Here is a 20908-nt window from a genome sequence, read left to right as displayed (position 1 = left end):
CCTGTTTTATTACAGTAGTGTGTATATGTTAGTCCCAAACTCTTAATTTATTTGTCAAAGATTTTGTTAACATTATAGTATTTCCAGTTAGAAATAGTTACTCTTGGACTGTTTAGCATCTGCTTCTACAGTGTCTTCCAAAAGTACTATTATAGGAATTGTAATAACACTGAATTTGCAATTCAATTTATAATTTTATTGGCTTCCTTGAAATAACTACTTTTACTATCCTGAAATAAAATTAGTTTTGTTCATTCTGAATTGCCTTGATTATTTAAAGTACTGTTTGGTACCTGCCTTGAAATACAACAAAAACAGCTACACATAAGTGTACATCTCTGTGGAGTTAGAGATTAGTTGGTAGTTTTGCATATTTTAATAAAATGCATGGTTTTAAATATTTCTCTTGATAGTGTAGCCTTTGATTTTAAAATATATGCCTTTGAGATGAAAATCGGTCAGCTTTTAGAAAAATGAAAATGTGTTTATAATTTCTTCATCATGGTCATATGCATCAATAAGTAAGCCTGATTTTTTTTCTAGAAAAGATATCAGCAATGGAAATTTCCATTGAAAATACTGGAAAGTCACATGTTGATAACTGTAAGACTGTATCTACTGGTAGGCAATCTCTCAAAGGATATAGGTAAAGATAAAATACTTTGGGGGTAAATTGAGTTGAAGTTTATAGGCCAAACTAGATATTATCAGTGCCCCGTGATATTTTTTCTTAATGAAAGTGCTTTTCACCAATTAAATGCATATATTTTCTATTACTCCACTTCCACCTGCCCTTTACTGGAAGAGACAATGAAATAATGAAGAGACAATGAAATTTTTAAAGGATAAAAATATGAAGCTCATTTCCAACAAAGTATGGAATTCATTTTTCACTTTGAGAAAACATTACATTTAAGATGTTTCCCTTTGTCTATTTTCTAGATCAAAAAGCAGAATATGTCACACTTTTCATCACATTAGTTTTTCTAGTAAATATTTTTATAAATGTACATTTCTTTCTTTTCTAAGATTTTCAAGCTGGAGTGAACAGTGTATTCTATTAGATCTATTACCAATTACTCTGTTTTATTTTGCGAACATAGTTGGACACTGGAAAGATGAATTACTCAAAATAAGCTTTTGAATTGCCAGTCCTGGAATTGGTATGCTCAGTGTGAACTGAAAGTGAACTTCACAACCCTCTTGAAGGCCATCTGAGCTTATTGCTCTGTTAGCTCAACTGGGGCACTTAGATCAAGGAAAAGGAACTTCCAGGGGGAGTACAATACAGGGTTCAGCAAAGGATCCATTAATACAAGCATTATACTCTTCGACAACAAAAAATAAAGCCATCAATTGCTTTTTTTCTAGGGCCATGGAAATAGTTAAATGACAAATTATCATGCTTTGGAAGTATTATGGGATTAAAGGGCACAAGAAACAAATGGGTGATATGTTAAAAAGAATTAAGATTATTTTTAAAATACATGCTCTTTTTCTTACTGGATAGATTTTTTTTTCTAAAAGGAGTGCTTAATTACATGGATGATGTCCCAAGCTAATATAAGACAGCACTTTAAATCTTTTTTAGATTTGCTCCTAATGCAAATGTGTTTATTTTCTATTATATAGCGTAATCTACTGCAGAATTAAGTCTATTTCTTAAATTTGATCCATAAGATTAACAGAAAAAAATTGTATATGAACATTTGCTGTCAAAGTCACAAACATGAGCAAGGGGCAAAGGCTGCTGCTTTTTTTCAATAGCATTCTCAGTTTCACAATTAATGTAATCAGTTAGTTGCAAGGGTTTTTTTTTTTTTTTTTTTTTTTTTTTTTTTCGCTTTTTAGGGCTGCACCTGCAGTGTACGGAGGTTCCCAGGCTAGGGGTCTAATCAGAGCTACAGCTGCCGGCCTATGCCACAGCTCACAGCAATGCCAGATCCTCAACCTACTGAGCAAGGCCAGGGATCGAACCCACAACCTCATGGTTACTAGTTGGATTCGTTAACCACTGCGCCAAAATAGGAAATTCAGCCTATCACATTTCTTGATGGCAACCACCTCCCTGACCTATGATCCAACCCTGAAGCCTCTAGACACTGTGTTTTGCTTAACAATCTCAGCATTTTTTCACACCTTAAGGCTGCCTGTGTATGCTGCCACAAGCCGAGGAATGTTGGGGGTATCAGAAGCTGAAAGTGGCAAGGAAGGAACTTTTTGCTACAGATTTCAGGGGAAACGTGGCCAAGATGGCTCCTTGGTTTTAAACTTCTGGCCTCCAGAATTGTGAGATAATAAATGTCTGTTCTAAGCCACACAGTGTGTGGCACTCTTTTATAGATACAGAAGTCCCAGCAAACTAAAACATGTGTTACATATACTATCTAAATAGTATAAATAGTTATTACTTAATCATAAACTGTTAAACTTTAACGAACTAGCTTTTCTCAAATTTATTCGACAATGAAGTCCTTTTAATCTAATTCCAACATCCTGCAAAACAAGTGTTCTCTGAAGTAATGACCTAGCACAGCCTGTATTTCCATACTTCTATGCTTTTATTTCCACTGTCTCTAAGAAATAGATCCATTTCTAACATTTGAGGTACCTCAAGTTTCCCTTACCCATTTCCTCTATTGTTAAATAGTCATTAATTCCTCTAAGTAATTATTTTGAAGAACTTATACTTTTCCTACACATGTGGTATCTACTTTTATTATTCTCTATGATAGGTAAAGGTTCTTAAAGTCAAGGAACATATCTCAGTGATCTTTATATAGCCTACATCCTACATGTAGTTATTCCTAACTCACAAGGAAGAAACAAAAATGGCTTCGATGGGCTTCATGCTAAAACTTTCCTTTCTCTTAACCCCCACAGTCACCTTCAGGTGGAAATTCTGACCCACCTTGGCATGAATATTTTGCTTTGGCAGGCAAGTTGTAACACTGGTTGCTCACTGGGTCTTCCTAATTATTCATCTTCTATCACTAGGCAAAGGCTTTTATCAGGTAGCAGTTTCACTACGTATACTGAGCACCTACTATGCAGGTCACTGTGCTGGAAGCTATTGTCACATTATTTTTTAAGCCCTTACAAGACCCTGTCATTTTTACATATTGGAAACTTGAGTTTCATAGAAGTTGAATTATTTGCACAGGATCACAGAAGCAGTGAATATCAGGTTAAATATGCAAATCCAGGCTGGTCTTACCTCTAGACTCAGTTTTTTCCTGTCTACTCTACTGCCTCTATTTCTGGCAAGAACTGTTCTGAAGTGAAAGTAGAATCTAAATTAGCAGAACCACTGATTATATTCAATAAATAATTAACAATAAATTTTTCAGTGTCTTCGAACTTCTAATTAAACTGAATCTTAAGGTTCCAAGTTCATTAACTTTAGCTCTCTCTCTTGCCGCAAAGCAAGAGGCTTTCAAAATAAGCTAGCTTTTTACAATATTTAAAATATTGCTTCAAAATTTAGTAGCATAGAACTGTTACAAAGCATTCAGGAAAATAATATAGGGTACAGAATATTTTCCATCTTCTGCAATTTTCTAGTAGGGTATTTGTTTGTGGTGTATCCATTCATTTTGGCAATCCAACAAGTTACCTGAACACCTCCAGATAAATCATCTTATAAAATTTCTAAGTACACTAACATTAACCACTTGCTTTAATTTTAAAGACTGAATAGCTTAAAGCAGGACAGAAATGTGATATATTTGATAAAAACTATTTTAAAAAGTGTACTCTTTCATCAACTTACCTCCATGACCATACCTTCTGTGCCATGTAAACTCTAAAAAATAAAAAATAAAAGTTAATCACAAAGCAGCTCTTCAGGATATGGTTTTAAACACCACTCAAATAACTGAGATACTAGTTAATGAAATGAGATTCCTGGCCCTTCACTATTAAGGTTGAAGTATCACCACAGCTTTGTAAATATGTATTTCTTGTCTTTGCAATTTTTAGTTGTGGTACTAAAATTTACAGTTGACAGAATTAGTATGGATTTTAAGTACTCATAAGATTACTTTTATTTTATTCATAAAAATAAGATAGCAATAATAACTCTACCACAACATTTTTCTTTATTATATTTGCATAGTATGCATACATATATACACATATTATTATATACTTGTGCATATGTTTGTAAAGTTTCTGTGGTTATATTAATATCATTAAAATTCTAAGAACTGATAACATTATATTTTTTGATTCTGCAGTTAGTATAATAAAAATTACTCCCCAAAATAAAATAGCTTTTTTTATTTCCTTAATAATACATAACAAAATACTACAGGATGCCCATCAAGTTCACCATTAAAGCGATCAATGAGGACTGAAATCCATCTATGTCTTGAACTTAATAGCAACTCAACAAGTACTGAGTTAAGGTAACTGAGACAAAGGCAACAGAAAATTGATTGTTAAAAAACATGTTGCTTCATGGAGTTCCCATTGTGGCTCAGCAGTAATGAACCTGACTGTATCCATGAGGACGTGGGTTTGATCCCTAGCCTTGCTCAGTGGGTTAAGGATACAGTGTTGCCCTGAGCTGTGGTGTAGGTGGCAGTGTTTCTGTGGCTCTGGCATAGGCCGGCAGCTACAGCTCCGATTAGACCCCTAGCCTGGGAACCTCCATGTGATGTGAGTGCAGCCCTAAAAAGACAAAACAAAACAAAACAAAACGAAATGCTGCTTCAGATAACTATGCTGCTTCTACAAGCAACCATGCTGTTTGTAGAAAATATTTCTGAATCTTTCACATATCTTTGAGAGATAGAAATAGTTTAGCATTTGTACTAAAACCACAGCATTCTTAAAACTGCTTTGTTATTTTTAATGTCCCTAAATACAGTACAGATTATATTTGAATTATTTTCATGATTGACCAGACCACAATAAAAATTAAATTACATTAACTTACAAATATATAAATTAAGAAAAAAGGTAACAAAAGCTTGAAACACACTGTTTTCTAATTATTTTACTATGTATTACTTTTACTCATGCTACTAACATGAAGTCTATTATATCTATATAGTGAACACATTTATATTGCTGAGCTGCTGCATACATTTTCCACCACCATCATTACATGATTTCAAGGGGAGACTGACAATAGCAGGAAGATTTACTCTCCAGGAATTGGCAAATACTAAACAGCAGGAATTTTTTTTCCCCCTCACAGAGATCCAGATTTTAAACATTTACCAGCACATCATTAAATAAGACTGATTGACTAAACCTTGTGAAATTTGTATTGAAAATAAAAATGAAAAGAAAAAAGGGTCAATCTTAATGTGTATGAATTTACTTGTTTGAGTCAAGTGTTAAAAGCAAATATTAATTCTAACTTCAAACACCAGATTCAATGCGGGGAACAGCATATCGAGTCCACTGACATAATTTATGGAGATTATGCAAAGAAAGTTTCTTACCAGATAAACAGGTTGTAAAAGATATTATCACAAGGTGACTGACCAGCAACCACATTTTCATCTTGTGTTCAGTAGAAGTTAGGTTCAATTTTCAAAAACAGTTTTAGCTTTATGGCAGTTGGATAATATTAAACACCTGCAGAAAGGGAAGAGACATGAAGAGAAGAGAGATGGGAGGGAAAGATGGGGGAGGCGAGGGAAGGGGAGAGGAGAAAAAAAAGGGAAAATGTTCATCATTTGGGGTCAACAATATTAACAATTCTGTTTTATTCTATATATCTTATTTGTAGAATAAGTTTTAGTTTATTTAAATACATTTGTAAACACTATGTTGTAATGAAAAGAGTAGATTTGTATCAGGGTTTCATTTGCCTCCCAGTATTGACCTTGTTAAGAGACATAAGAAAGCCACTCAGTCGGTATGTTTTAGTTTTTAACTTTTTAATAACTGAGTATAATAATATCTTTTTTACAAATAGCACAGTTGTGAACATTTTAATGTAAATTATTTTAATTGAAGGTTAAATTATTTGAAGGGCTGGTACAAAGATTTAGTGAATGATATGTTTGTATAAGAGCTTTGTAAATGCATAGACGCTATTGCAGGTGTTATCTGTTAGCATTGCCTGTTGGTGGCTTGTGGAAAAATTTTGCAAGAAATGCTAATTTTAATGTTGAAATACATTAATTAATGATACATTAGTTCCCTTTCCCCTCCTTCACTTCTTTCACTCATTCAACAAAAAGTATGTAATTGATCCTTATACGTCAGCTAGGGGCAATGTAGGTTTTCTATGTCCAAATCTTTAAAATTTAGAGAATTACCTTTAAAGACAAGAAGACAAAATTACTAACATAAACAAAGCTCAAAAACTTGTGGTAGTCTAAATAATATATATATCTTGCTTCAACACATTTTGAAAAAACTTAGGACCAGATGAATACACTGGTGAAGTTTCAGGGCCGTCGAATAGCCTTATGTGAGTGAGTGGCCCCACGACTTAAGCTTCATCATCTTTGTGGCAGACCCCTCTGTGACCAAGCATACAGATAAAGGAATCAAAAAAGAAAGCTGTAGTCAGCGTGCCCTTAAGACATTCACAGATCAATAGGAATGCTTTTGTGTACACAAGTCAGTGCAATGAGACAGTTGTTTGGATACATATGTTATTTTTTATTTATTTTTTCAATTGAAGTATAGTTGATTTACCAATAGTATATTAGTTTCAGGTGTACAGGGTAGCGATTCAGTATTTTTATGGATTATATACCATTAAAAGTTTTTAGAAGATAATGGCTATAATTCCCTGTGCTACACAATTTATCCTTGTTGCATATCCATTTCATACTTAATAGTTTGTATCTCTTAATCCTAAACTTCCAATTTGTCCCTCCCCCCTTCCTCTGCCCTTTGGTAACCAATAGTTTTCTATATCTGTTTCTGTTTTGCATATACATTTGTTTGTGTTTGTAGTTAGAGTCTATGTATAAGTGATATGATATAGTATATAGCACTATATACTATAGTATTATATAGTATTGCTTACAAATTTTCAAATTTTTTTATTAAAGTATACTTGATTTACAATATTGCATCAATTTTTAGTTTACAGCAAAGTAACCCAGTCATGCATATATACATACATCCTTTTTCTCATGTTATCTTTCATCTTGTTCTATCTACAGAACAGGAATAGGCTCACAGACATGGAGAACAGAGTTGTGGGTCCATATGCTTAATAGCTTAATAAATTGAAAACATGTTAATCATTTTAATTAAAATATTGTCAAATACATCACAATGGGAATAATCTGATGATGGCAGGCAGGGCACTATGGTAGAGGTATAATAGATTTTCTCTTGTTCCAGGGTATTAGAAACAGACTTCTTCAAGTGGGACACAATAGGCCCTTCGATTTGAAAAGACTTTTAATCATGTTTTCAAAGAAAATGTATGTAATAAGATAGAAAAATCTCATGACATAGGGTTGGATGGAAAATATAAATTAAAATAGAGCATAAAAGCAAGTTTGATGGGAAAATACTTAATATAACAATGTTTAATATATGTATATTTAAATATTATATGAAAGAGCAAAAATAAAACTGTTCTGATTTCCTGCATCATGATGTCATGTAAAGATACTAATTAATTTTTTAATTGTGATGGATTTTAAGACCATAAATAGCCACTGCCCCCCCTCCCCAAATTTGCCAGAATCCTAGCATTTGCAAAGACTGGTAAGAATATTTTGTGGTACTACAGGGATCAGGACAAACATATTTTTTCCTTTTTGATGGTTATTTTACAATGAAAAACTGTTTATTTCTAGAAAAAAATTGAGTTGAATTCTTAGAGAAAACAGAGAAAATGGGTCAACTTAGGAATAGGAAATATTTGAAATGTTTTTGTAAGAAGAAAAATATTCAACAGATAATTTTAAAATGCCCAGCTTAATTTATGACTAATTTATTTCTCTTGGACATATGTAAGAAGGTGAGAACTATGTATCTGTATACATTGTACTGTCTCAACTTTCAAATTTAATTTCTTTTACTAACAGAACTGATCAAGGAGAAAAAGAAACAGATAAATAAAAGTGAAGAATGAAGAAAAATTCCTTTAGGAGGCAGGAAAATCAATGAAATGATCTTTGGAAGGATTTTAGATTTTATTTTGATATCATTAATATTTAAATATAGACCTAAATTAAAATTATTGAAACCTTTACATATTGGTTATGTCTTCTAAAGTTTGTCTCAAAAAAAAAAATACATTTGAGCATTTCCTTGGCCTAGTGTTTTCTAATTCCTTTCACTGAATTATGCACGCTAATTAAGATGAGTTCTTCTAATCAGGTGGAAGGTAGCAAGGTAAATATAAACTAGGCCAAAACTGTTGTGTCAATCTAATAATTCTTTGTGTAATGATTAACTTAGACAATATATTTGCAAATAGTTTGTAAATTACAAAGCATGTGCCGCTTAATGTGGCTTTAATTACTGGATTTTAAATAGTTCTAGCTTATCAATTAGTAAAATGTAATGAATTTAAGTTCTAAATAATTCTAAATAATGCCTCTAAATAATAAAATACTCAAGAGTGAAGGATGGCTGCTGCAGTTTTCATATTGAGTGGAGAGGATGCAGTACTGACCAGAGAGAAAAATAATCAGGTAAAAATAAAGGACAATTACTGTGAGAGAATTCTTCAGATTATTAATTTTGCCCAATTATGTGAGACTTTTGTCTGTTTATCTCAATAATGTTTCAGGGATTCTGTGAAAGAAGGGGGACAGGAAAAGGAAGATTAGCTGTGTCCACACAGAGCAAGTGATTTCAGGAAACTGAAAGTAACATACAGAAGAATTTTCTAGGTCGAGAATATTATTTTACATTTCCTTCTTAGCTAACATCCACAGTACATGGGAACATATGGTAAGGCAGAGTCAAAAGAGAGCAGGGGAAGTCAGCCAGACTTTGTCTGAAGTTTGGCTCAACCATTTTTTAGCTTGTAACTTGGGGCAAATTATTCAAGCTTTAACTCTAATTTTCTCCACGCATAAAATATGAAAAAAGTCCATTTCGTGGGACTATTGTTAAGTATTGCATATGATTGTGCATGTGGAATGTTTACTGTGAAATTATTCAGTAAATATTAACTATTATTCTACTAGCTCTAGGCCCATTAGGCTACATGAGGCCACAACATGTCGCTTGTTATTATGCTTCTAATGCTTGGTCCATAATTGTATTCCAAAACACTTGCCACAAACAAATTAAAATTTAACTCTAGTTCCTGGAGTTTCCATTGTGGCTCAGTAGGTTAAGAACCTGATGTAATCTCTTTGAGGATGCAGTTTGACCCTTGGCTCAGTAGGTTAAGGATCCCATAATTCCACAAGCTGCAGCACAGGCCTCAGTGCAGCTCCAATTTGAACTCTAGCTCAATTTGAACTTCTACATGTTACAGGTGCAGCCTTAAAAAGAAGAAATAAATAAATAATAACAAAGTTTAACTCCAGTTCCTTAAAAGAAGGATAGAATGCTGATGATAGGTAATAAGGAGTATCTCTTTCTGGAGCTTTGATCTTGGTTAGGGATTTTTGCTGCTTACAAATACACTCTTAGAAGAAGGTATTCTAAGTAGCAATATTTTAAAGCATTTTTTTTTAAATTTTTTATTATTATTATTTTTTTGTCTTTTGTCTTTTGTTGTTGTTGTTGATATTTCTTGGGCCGCTCCCGCGGCATGTGGAGGTTCCCAGGCTAGGGGTTGAATCAGAGCTGTAGCCACCGGCCTACGCCAGAGCCACAGCAACGCGGGATCCGAGCCGCGTCTGCAACCTACACCACAGCTCACGGCAACGCCGGATCGTTAACCCACTGAGCAAGGGCAGGGACCGAACCCTCAACCTCATGGTTCCTAGTCGGATTCGTTAACCACTGCGCCACAACGGGAACTCCCTAAAGCATTTTTAATAGACACTTTATTGAACATTTTTGGAAGTCTCTGTCTTCCAGTTTGAATATGCTCACTCTAATCAGAAAGGAAAACTATTTATTATTTTGAGCCTCTCTGTGTCATATCACACTATCTTTCCTTTACTCCCAAATACTGCCCATTTCTATGGGACAGTGAGTCATCTTCCTTGCAGCATGTATTTTATTTTATTTAATGGGTTTCTTGCTGTTTGAGTATAAAAGCATCTTTCATGTCTCGTTCACACATTTGTTTTCTGTTGCTGATGTGTTCTATTGCATCACCAGTTATCCTATCATTTGTGACACCCTGGTCCCATCCCCTCAGCAGTGCAGTAGAGGGGGCAGGCAGCATGGCTGAGCCCATGCTTGTTAGTGCAGAAGAAAAGGCTCTTCTTAACTCTCCCTTGAGGACATAGCACTCAGTAATCTACAGCCAGCTCCCAGCCCCCATGGGCCAGAAAGTGTTGCAGCAAATGAAGTGGCAGAAAACAACTCTGACAAAGATGTGCACTTAGAGTAGATATTTTTCTTCTCAATAACCCTGGAACCCGAGGATGTAAGCCTGTCCCCAGGCTATGTTGTGCTGGCTAGTTCCCCAGTTTCTCCTACCCTCAGCCGAGGCCTTGCACTAGGTACCACGGATGCTTCACCCCACAGTTCATCACAGCTCTATAGGCATCTAGTGACTGATGCTTCCCTAAAATGGATTGGCACCATATTAACTTCCAAAGACTTCAACTTCTTTTCAATGGCATCCTTTACTAAATCTCTTACTCATATATTCAAACAACAGCAGATATATAATAAGGCAATGGGGTCCTATTGTAGAGCACAGGGAATTATGTCCAATCTCTTGGGTTAGAACATGATAGAAGATAGTATGAAAAAAAAAAGAATACGTGTGTGTGTGTGTGTGTGTGTGTGTGTGTGTGTGTGTGTGTATGACTGGATCACTTTGCTGTATAGCAGAAATTGAAGGAACATTGTAAATCAACTATACTTTAATAAAAAATTAAAAATGTAAGAAAGCAACAAGGGTGACATTCTCTATTCTCTTCCTTTGTTCTCCTTCTTTCTTTCCATGCTTGTCCTTCTGCATCCTCTCACTCTTTACTGTAGAAAATGCTGTGGTTCTCCTTTGAGAAATATAGTCCTTATCTATAGATGCATTTTTCTGCTGTCATAGGATAGCCCATATAAATTATTCAAAAAGCTTCAACAATACATTAGCAAACATTTAGCCACTAACAATTATTCACAAAGTATTTAGCACTGCTATATAATGAAAAGTTGTAGCATTAAGACCAATAAATCTAATATTTTATTGAACTGATGCTTATACAAACATTCACATTGAGAGAGAAAAAATCTTAAAAATATCGATAAAATACTAATATATATTAGCAAATGGTCTCATCTCTATTTTAGAAAGAAAAAAAAAAACGGTTTTGGGGAGATATCAGGAATCTATCCTGACTTATCTTGAACAAAGCTCAAGAAAGGCTATTAAAAAGAAGATGTACCCTATAATTTTACTTATGGCATTCATCACTCTGCGCTGGTTCTGAGGAGAAATTGCTATAAAGTTCTGTTTCCAGAAAATAGAGGAATCTTGCTGGTGTTGAGCACAGATTGTCTTAAGTGAAAAGACATCGATGTCTCTTACTCGACATTTTAAAACCAGGGCATCTTTTGGCCTCAATTAGACTCAATCTGAAATTCTCCCTCTGTTGCACAAATCACTTAATCTTCCTGAGGTGTCAATGATCCAATCTATACAATGGAAATCCAAGTTCATTCTTCAGAATTTTTTTTGGAGGATGAAATTATGTATCCATATGGATGTGTATGTGTGTAAGTAAAAGCCTTTTGACATATATGCCTAAGAGAAGCCAAAACATTAAGGTGAACATTAAAGTGAAATTAACAAATAAAATTAGATTTGAATTTTTAAAAATCTCAATCCTTTAGAAAAGGGATATTTGGTATTTACAAATTAAAATCCTTAGAGGATACTATATATACACTATACATTAAGCACTTTCATATCAATATTGTTCTGTTCCCATTAATTTTCAGGTTATTAAAAATACTTTAAATACAGGAGACACAACTCCCTCTAGCTACATAATTACATAACTTAGATGGTCTTCTCCAGCCTCACACTGACCTCTCTAAACTCCATCATCAAATTATTATTGTCTCAGTTTTACAGTCTTTCTGCAAAGTCATTAACAGTGTTTTAGCAGATTACTGATACAATTAAATATATTTAGTAAAGTTTTCTGAAGAATGTCCTCTTCTAAGCCAAGGATGACAGTAAACATCCAAGGAAAACACTGTGTTTTCTGAAAATGAATATAAACAGAATTCTCTTTCTTTTCCAGAATAGAGTTATACACTGCTCAATGAACAGGTAGAGTATGATGGTTTTTAGATTGTGACTGCCTTACCTGATGAAACAGATTGCCATTTGATTATGTGTGAAGTGTATGTATAAGAAGGAACAATAATACATTTCAAAACATTTCAATAAATATAACATCATCAGATTGTGAAATATAATGACTTGGAAACTTCTGAGGGAAAACAATCTGAAGGCTGTTTGAAGCTATGGATATTAATTGAGTGCTGACAGCACCCCCTTCATTTTACAGAACAACCGAATGCTCATATTTTTAGATAACTGGATTTATGATTAAATTAATTACTTGTTTATTTCTAAAATATATAACGCATGGAGGGAGACTTAAAAACAACGGAACTCTGTGATATTTATAGCACATTATTTCTCGCAACCTAGTTTAAGCCCATGATGTCATGCAAGATTACAACGGATGTAGCCATGCTGATTTGTTGGGGTAGTTTCAGGAAACTATTAATTTTATGTGGTAGGATAGACAGAAAGTCCTACAGACTTTCGGTCCCACATTTCAGGAATGTCTGTATGTGTGGTTAGATATAGCTTGAAATTTGAGAAAATGCAAAAAGGCCCTGCTGATTCTAAACTATCTCTTCAATGGAACTGCCATGGTGTCCATCCTACACAATTATTTTGCTTAAAATTTAAAAATTCAGATGCTAATGGAAAAATAGAAATAGTAATAAGCAAATCAGGCAATATGATTTCTTGATTATTTGTAATTCCAAAAATTATTGATTTAGTCAAGGAACAAAGGAGAGGCTGTTTTGTCAAACAAGATTTAAAACTCAAACACACATGTATGAGATTTCACTCAACCTCTTTCCTATCAGTGTATTAATAAGAATCTGTTTATGAGGAAGATCAAGATGACAGAGTAGGATGCTGGGCTGACCTCCTCCCACGAACACACCAAAAATACATCTACATGTGGAGCAACTCTTACTGAAAATAACCTGGAGATTGGCAGAAAGGCTCTTCTACAACCAAAGCTTTAAAGACGGATCCATGTGGAATCAGGTAGAAAGGGAAGAGAAGCAACTGGGTCAAGATACAAGCCCTTAGCAGGGGACAGAGAAAGTAGGGGGATATCACAGACTCAAGGATCCCCCCTGGGTATTGAGTCATATGCAAGGCACCCTAGCCCTGGGGTCGGAGCCCAGTAACCAGTGGGAGCTACTAAAGGTCAGTGAGAAACTGAGGCCTTTGTTGTGAAGGGTGCATGCACATGCTGGCTTACTGCAAGGAACAACGCAGAGGCTGTAAATTGAAAATTGCGTGAGATTCTGACCAACTTCCTGTGACCACCCCAGAGTGCACCCCAGCCCCTAGAAAGCATTGCCTCCGGCCCCTCTTGCACTAGTGTTGCTCTCCATTAGGAGTGAAGACTGCCATTGCCAAGGAGACTGTGCACACTTAAAATTAAACCAGCTCAGGAGTTCCCATGGGCTTAGCAAGTTAAGAACCCAACACAGTGTCCATGGGAATATGGGTTTTATCCCTGGCCTCACTCAGTGGGTTAAGGATCTGGTGTTGCTACAAACTGTAGCTTAGGTCATAGATGCAGCTTAGATCCAGTGTTGCTATGGCTATGAAGTAGGCCTGCAGTTCCAGCTCTGATTTGACCCCTAGCCCAGGAACTTCCACATCCTGTAGATGAGCCCCTAAAATGAAAAAAAAAAAAAAAATTTAAACCAGCTCAGACATAAACCTCAGGGTATCTGAGGTATCTGCATTTTTAATCAAGCTTCCCAGGTAATTTGTAGGCATAACTAAAGTTCAAGAACTATTGTAGTAAATGTGTTAAGTGAACATTGGAATATTTCCACCACTCACAGAGAACATGCAAATGTGTTTGAACTCATTAGATGGCACCTTTAGCCAGTGCACTCAAAAAATCAGAAGATACATAACATTTAATAACCTACCTCTTAAAATTATGTCTGTAGTACACTTTGTTATGGTTTTTAGTCTGGGTGAAAATTAAATATCCTCTCCATCTCCATCTGATTTACTTTATCATAATGAACAAGGTGTTTTGAAATACTGCTTTGACAAATACCTAGGATGCTTCCTACTTTTTTTTTAAGTTTACTTTTTAATTTAATTTTATTATTTTTTTGTATAATGATTTTTATTTTTTTCCATTATAGCTGGTTTACAATGTCCTGTAAATTTTCTACTGTACAGCATGGGGACCCAATTACACATACATGTATACATTCTTTTTTCTCGCATTATCATACTCCATCATAAGTGACTAGACAGAGTTCCCAGTGCTACAGCTTCCTACTTTTAAATGAGACTCTCTTGTTGGGCTATAATGACATGACCAAACGTTCTATTATCTTCCTTTGTTGCCTAACTGCAGTTCGAACTGATCTGAAACAGTTGGACTACTACAAAGACAGGTGCTCTGTAACACTTTTCCTGTGAATCATATCTAAAAAGGGTTTAATAAGTCTTTGACAGCAGAAAAAAATCCCCATGTCAGCAAGACAGAACTTTCAAACCTCTTTTCCTTTTGCTTTCCCACACACATACAAAAGGATGATACCTGTGGGAGAAAAAGGTGTCAGGTTGAAACACTCACCCAATTGATACTGAGAAGTTTAAAGACTTCCTGGGCTCTAATCTTTCTGTTGCATGGCTTTATTCCTCTGTAGAAATGGCCGTGTCTAATAATGAGGCTTTAGTTGCTGCTGCCATTCTTCTTTCTGAGGCTCTATTCTAAGCCCTTCTCCCTAATGGAGCTACAAAGGCCCATGAGGTGAGCGACTGCTCTTAACTATACAATATCCATATGCATGACCTATATGTAAAAGTGCAGGCCTTTATTCTACTTCATCAATTCAAAGGTACACAGAATTTCATACTGTTTTCTGACAAGTGACCCACCCATGATTGCAGAATGAAGCTGATGATCTTGTAGTTCCTATTAGTTGTTATTTAGGTTAAGAGAGTAGGCATAGATCTCCTAACAGAGCGAGACGTAACCTTTGACATTCTATTTTAAATAACAGGGAAGAGTCACTGACTCTTGCCATTATATCAACACTTAAATGGATGACTGATTCCAACCCAGACAATTTAGAAACAGCGTAAGAGAAAAAAAAAAAAAAAAAAAAAAAAAAAAGAAAAAAAAAGAAACAGTGTAAGAGAATCATTTTTAAAAGCACTTCAATTCAATTAAAACAATTCAGTAAGTATTTATCTTTGAAACACATAAGAGAATGTCATTGAACATTTGTGCAATTTAATCAGACACTGTTTTTCACTGCTTGCTATTCAAAGACCAAGAAAGGATGTCATTTTCTTTAAGAGGTATAAAATAAAACAATCATATAAAGGTAGCTGGATGGTGATTTATTTATTTATTTATTTGTTTATTTGTTTATTTATTTATTTATTTATTTTTGCCTTTTTCGGGCTGCACTCATGGCATATGGAGGTTCCCAGTCTAGGGGTTGAATCAGAGCTGTAGCCGTGCCAGCCTACGCCACGGCCACAGCAACATAGGATCCAGATCAGAGCCCCATCTGCGACCTACACCATGGCTCACAGAACCCCTGGATCCTTAACACACTGAGCAAGGCGAGGGATCAAACCCGCATCCTCATGCATACTAGTCTGATTCATCACCACTGAGCCTTGGCGGGAACTCCTTGATAGTGATTTTTAAATTATTCATGCATTTTTTCATAATATTTATGAAGGTACTAACAAATTGAAACTTTTCATAGCAGCAGAAGTTTTGCTAAATCACTGGGGGACTTTCTAGTTTAAACACTCCAATAAAAGATGATACTATTCCTTTTTCTATACCTTGTATTTTTTAAATGATTTTTTTCCATTATAGCTGGTTTATACCTTATATTAACCTGATAAAATATATTATACATTGAAAATATTCATTTTTTATTGTGATTTCCCCCAACGCAGTTATTCTTCCCACTGTACAGCATGGGGACCCAGTTACACATATATGTGTACATAATTTTTTCTCCCATTGTCGTGCTCCGTTGTAAGTATCTAGACATAGTTGTCAGTGCTACACAGGATCTCATTGTTAATCCATTCCAAAAGCAATAGTTTGCATCTGTTAACCCCAAGTTCCCAAACCCTCCCACTCCCTCCCACTCCCTCCCCCTCACCCCAGGCAACCACAAGTTGTTACAAATCCATGATTTTCTTTTCTGTGGAAAGTTTCATATGCGCTGTATATTAGATACCAGATATGAATGCTTTGATATGGTATTTGTCTTTCTCTTTCTGATGTATTTCACCCAGTATGAGAATCTCTTCTTCCATCTCTGTTCTTTTTATGGCTGAGTAGTATTCCATTGTGTATATATACCACATCTTCCTAATCCAATCGTCTGTTGATGGACATTTGGGTTGTTTCCACGTCTTGGCTATTGTGAATAGAGCTGCAATGAACATGCAGGTGCATGTGTCTTTTTATAGGAAGGTTTTGTCTGGATATATGCCCAAGAGTGGTATTGCTGGATCATATGGTAGTTCTACGTATACATTTCTAAGGTACCTCCATACTGTTCCCCATAGTGGCTATACCAGCTTACATTCCCACCAACATGTGTAGGAGGGTTCCTTTTTCTCCACACCCCCTCTGGCACTTGTTATTTGTGGACTTATTAATGATGGCCATTCTGACTGGTATGAAGTGATACCTCATGGTAGTTTTGATTTGCATTTCTCTAATAATCAATGATGTTAACCTGAATAGACATTTCTCCAAGGGAGATACACAGATGGGCAACAAGCACATGAAAATACTCATTTCGACATCTGGTTTGATTTTTTGTTTTTTGTTTCACATGCTGTGCTCAGGGCACGTGAAAGTTCCCAGACCAGGGATTGAACCTGTGTCAGGGCATCAACCCAAGATGCTGCAGTGACAATGCCAGAACCTTAATCTGCTGTACCACCATGGAACTCCAACATCTGTTGAATAAATTTATTGAACTATTACTAAAAGCAAAGCCCTGATCTATATTTGACTCTCAAATACAAGCAAGCCAGAGGAGGTATCAATAGTAAGAGCATAAAGTGGGAAAGTAAATATGAAATTCAGAGAACTTTGAGGCATTTGATATGGCCAGAACCTACATTTATGGGAGAATTTAAGAAAGATAAGTGGGGAGAAAATTATTCTCAAATTATGGGACCTTAAATGTCATGTGTCGAATTTTTGGTTTCTTCCAGAGGCTGTGAATAAATTTCCATTGCTAATTTGTTTTGCAAGAAAATATCATCCTAATATTTAATCCTAAGTGCTTTGGTTGATGAAAATACCATTGTAATATTTAATCCTAAGTGCTTTATTCTTCAGGCTCCTTTTCAGTACTCCATGACCGTAACAGATATTGCTGTCACTTCCTAACCCCTGAATCCTGATGCCCTCACAGCATCAAGTTTTCAGATTTATAGGGACAACATGGTGTTGGATTGTACAGAGAGCTTTATCTCTGCTTTTATTAATTAAATTGTTAGTAAAACTAGAGTGGATATCCCTTCATTTATACTAAACTACAGAACAAAGATATAGATTATTTAAAAAAATGAAATTTAAAAGAAAGGGATCTTTAACTTCTGAAAATAATTTTAGTCTCTTTTAATGTAAGTAATCATTTCTTTGACCAAACCCAAGTCTTATCAAACTTATCAATGGGTACTAACTGGGTACCTATCATGTGAAAGGCCCTACTGAGGCCCGAGTTGGAAACAGAGAGGCAAATTCCAAAATTCAGAAGCTTTGAGTATAGTTAAGGCACAAGGATTAAAGCAATCTCAATGGATCTCCCTTTAATGCCTGCTACCAAGAGGAACTTCTGCCTATGCATTTATTATTTCAATGAACATGCATACAAATATCTGCAACTTAGTGAATAATATAAAATTAAATTTGATCTTTAGAAAATTTAACTTATACTCTCTGCCTCAAAATTTATCAGTGATACACCATCACTTCATAATGTACTCAGTGAATATCTATTGAGTATCTACTGTATGTGCTACATATTAAACTGTTAGAGAAATAAAATGATTATAAGTTCTTAGCTTAGTAGTTAAGATTTCCACACTCTATCACCTCTCATTTTATAAGCCAGGCTGTATTCTAGACGCTTAACTATTAACTCAAGTAATCTTCACATGAACCAATAACGTAGTTACTACTATTAACCTCAGTTAATGGATGAGAAAACAAAAATTCTCCTATATTTCAAGGCCTAGATCAAGGTTTATCTTTATAAGAAAAGCTGTCCTCTGACAACATTCTCCTATGAGATACTCTCCCTTGTCGAAAGTTTGGAGCAGTTGTTTGACGCACTCACTGATACCTTGTTATTATGTTCTTGTCTTCCAAAAGAAGGCCACTTCCAACTGAATACAGGTTAACTTGATAAGATAATTTAAGAGGTTGAGAAAAAAAAGTATTTCTGATCGGTCTTGATAGTTTTTGAAGATAAGTAGAGCAGAGTATCTGACTATGAAACTGTCCTGGGAAAATCTGTACATATGTTCACAGTATTTTAGATTTTTGGATCATCAGAAGAGATGGAAAGACAAGAGTCTGGACAAAGTCTTAACTCCATCATACAGCTAGTTTCTTTGGGGCAGGTTATTTCAGCATCTGTCAAAAGGGGAATTATTATTATATGTAATTGTGAGAATTATTTGAAAAATGTATAGGAGACATCTGTGTTGATTTTTCATCATTCCGAACTAGGTTAGAAGTTAGGTAGAAGAACATACCTTAAAAATATCTTCATATTCTGATTGAGTCTTAAATACTTTATACAGAGGTGATTAATAAATATATGTGTATGCACTGCAACTGTGTGTGTGTGTGTAATGCCACATGAGCTTTAAATGTCACAGAAGAAAGATGATAACTAAAAGAAAAAGCACCACAGTTGTGCATGGCTATGAAGCTGCCTTCATTTAGAACCCTTAAAGCACAAGAATCACTGTTCAACAGCCAACCCTGACTTGAGGGTAATTCCATGCATTTCTTCAATTGGCAGGAACAATACAATGCCATTTCTCTTCCAAGATCTAATGACTTCTCTAATGCAGTGCAATTGCCAATACAATTTGCAATGTCAGTAGGTAAAATCAGTGGTTAACTCAGCAAAGGGAGAAACTATGATATATGCAATTTTATTTGTTTAAAAATATTTAAATGTATGTTGTATACACTGGCCTAGATTCCAGAGATTTAACAGACCCAAAATACATGGTCCTTAGCTTCAAGTATGAACCTGTGAGAAATAAACACTGATTGGAAGTAGAAGGTGAGCAAAAGGAAGGGGTTCAAAGATGAGTCCTTATCTTCTGACTTGCCCATAGGAGTGGAAGATGCTGTTGTTTGGCAAAGGGGAGGTAGGATTTTGGTGGTAAAGTGAGTTGACCAATAATTTACTTTTGAACATGTTAGCTTTGAGTTTCCCATTAGACATCCAAGTAGTGATACCAAGTGAGCATCTGAATATATGAGACCAGAATTTGGAGGCAAGATAGGGGTGGGGAATAGATATCTGGAAGTGATCTGCTAGAGATGATATTTTTGAAGTTCAGTAATAGGTAGAACTTGCTAATCAATTTGTTTAATGCAATGGAGAAGTGAAAGGAAGATAAAACAGCAGATATATAAACCTAAGATTAATATTTCACCAATCAAGGCCTGCTTACTGACTAAAAAATTAAAAGAAGACAGGCACAGCTGTATATTGGCAGGAACCCCGCAGCTCTTTGTTGTACCTTTGCTAGAATTATTTACTTTCTTTTTGAGTTTAAAAGAAATATTTTGGGTTTTGTTCAAAGTTCTTGCTGATGGTTTTTTAAAATATTAATAAAAATATTTTCTTAGGTGTTTTGAAGATTTAAGGAATATCAGTAGTGTAATTTCAATTTCTTTGAATAAAGATCTCACAAGTTTTAGAATGCAGAAATGTCCTTTTACTTTTGTGAACTAATTTTGAATGTATAATGTAAGGCTTATTATGGCTACTCAAGGATTTTTATTCTTTTTTTTTCTTTTGAGGGCCACATCTGCAGCATATGGAATTTCCTGGGGCTGGGGTCAAATCGGAGTTGCAGTTTCAAACTTGGACCACAGCCAGAGCAATGCCCAATTCCAGTTGCATCTGCAACCTACGCAACAGCTTGTGGCCACTATGGATCCTTAACCCACTGAGCAAGGTCAGGGATTAAACTTGCATTCTCATAGTTACTAGTTGGGTTTGTTACCACTGAGCCATTACAGGAACTCCTGTTTTCATTTTTGCTCCATTTGTTTTGGTGAATGTTTTGAATTTCTAGGAAAGGATATTTGTAATGACTAATGTGCTGCTGAACTGAACCTCTCAGCATTCCAGCAGAAATAAAATATACCATGAGTTGCCCTTTATATTTCTTTTAAAATACATCATATAATGAGATGTTGGCAAGTTGCCTCACAGACAGGTCAGTTAAAAAGTTACAAAATATTAGACTGCAAATTTATTGCCCTTGGAGAAG

The 20908-nt window shown here is 35.1% G+C and overlaps 1 protein-coding gene across 4 annotated transcripts in view; it reads right to left on the bottom strand.

Moving 5' to 3' along the window:
- CNTN1 (contactin 1) overlaps nucleotides 1–20908 on the bottom strand; it is a 327378-nt gene that overhangs the window by 142145 nt on the left and 164325 nt on the right. For all 4 annotated transcript variants that reach the window (XM_003355617.6, XM_013997945.3, XM_021092536.2 and 1 more), the window contains 2 exons: nucleotides 5457–5592; nucleotides 3773–3805 (listed from right to left, as the gene is read on the bottom strand). In XM_003355617.6, coding sequence (XP_003355665.3) covers nucleotides 3773–3805; nucleotides 5457–5517 — 94 coding nt within the window. In that variant the 5' untranslated portion in view covers nucleotides 5518–5592. The remainder of the gene's footprint in view (nucleotides 1–3772; nucleotides 3806–5456; nucleotides 5593–20908) is intronic.

Source organism: Sus scrofa, chromosome 5 (genome assembly GCF_054392235.1).
Source record: "Sus scrofa isolate SSC_HxYL_T2T_F1_AM1 chromosome 5, Sscrofa_HxYL_maternal_Yorkshire_Landrace_v2.0, whole genome shotgun sequence".
In the NCBI taxonomy this organism is placed as follows: domain Eukaryota; kingdom Metazoa; phylum Chordata; class Mammalia; order Artiodactyla; family Suidae; genus Sus; species Sus scrofa.
Note: the sequence above shows the minus strand (reverse complement) of the source record. Positions and strands in the feature narration are given on the sequence as shown.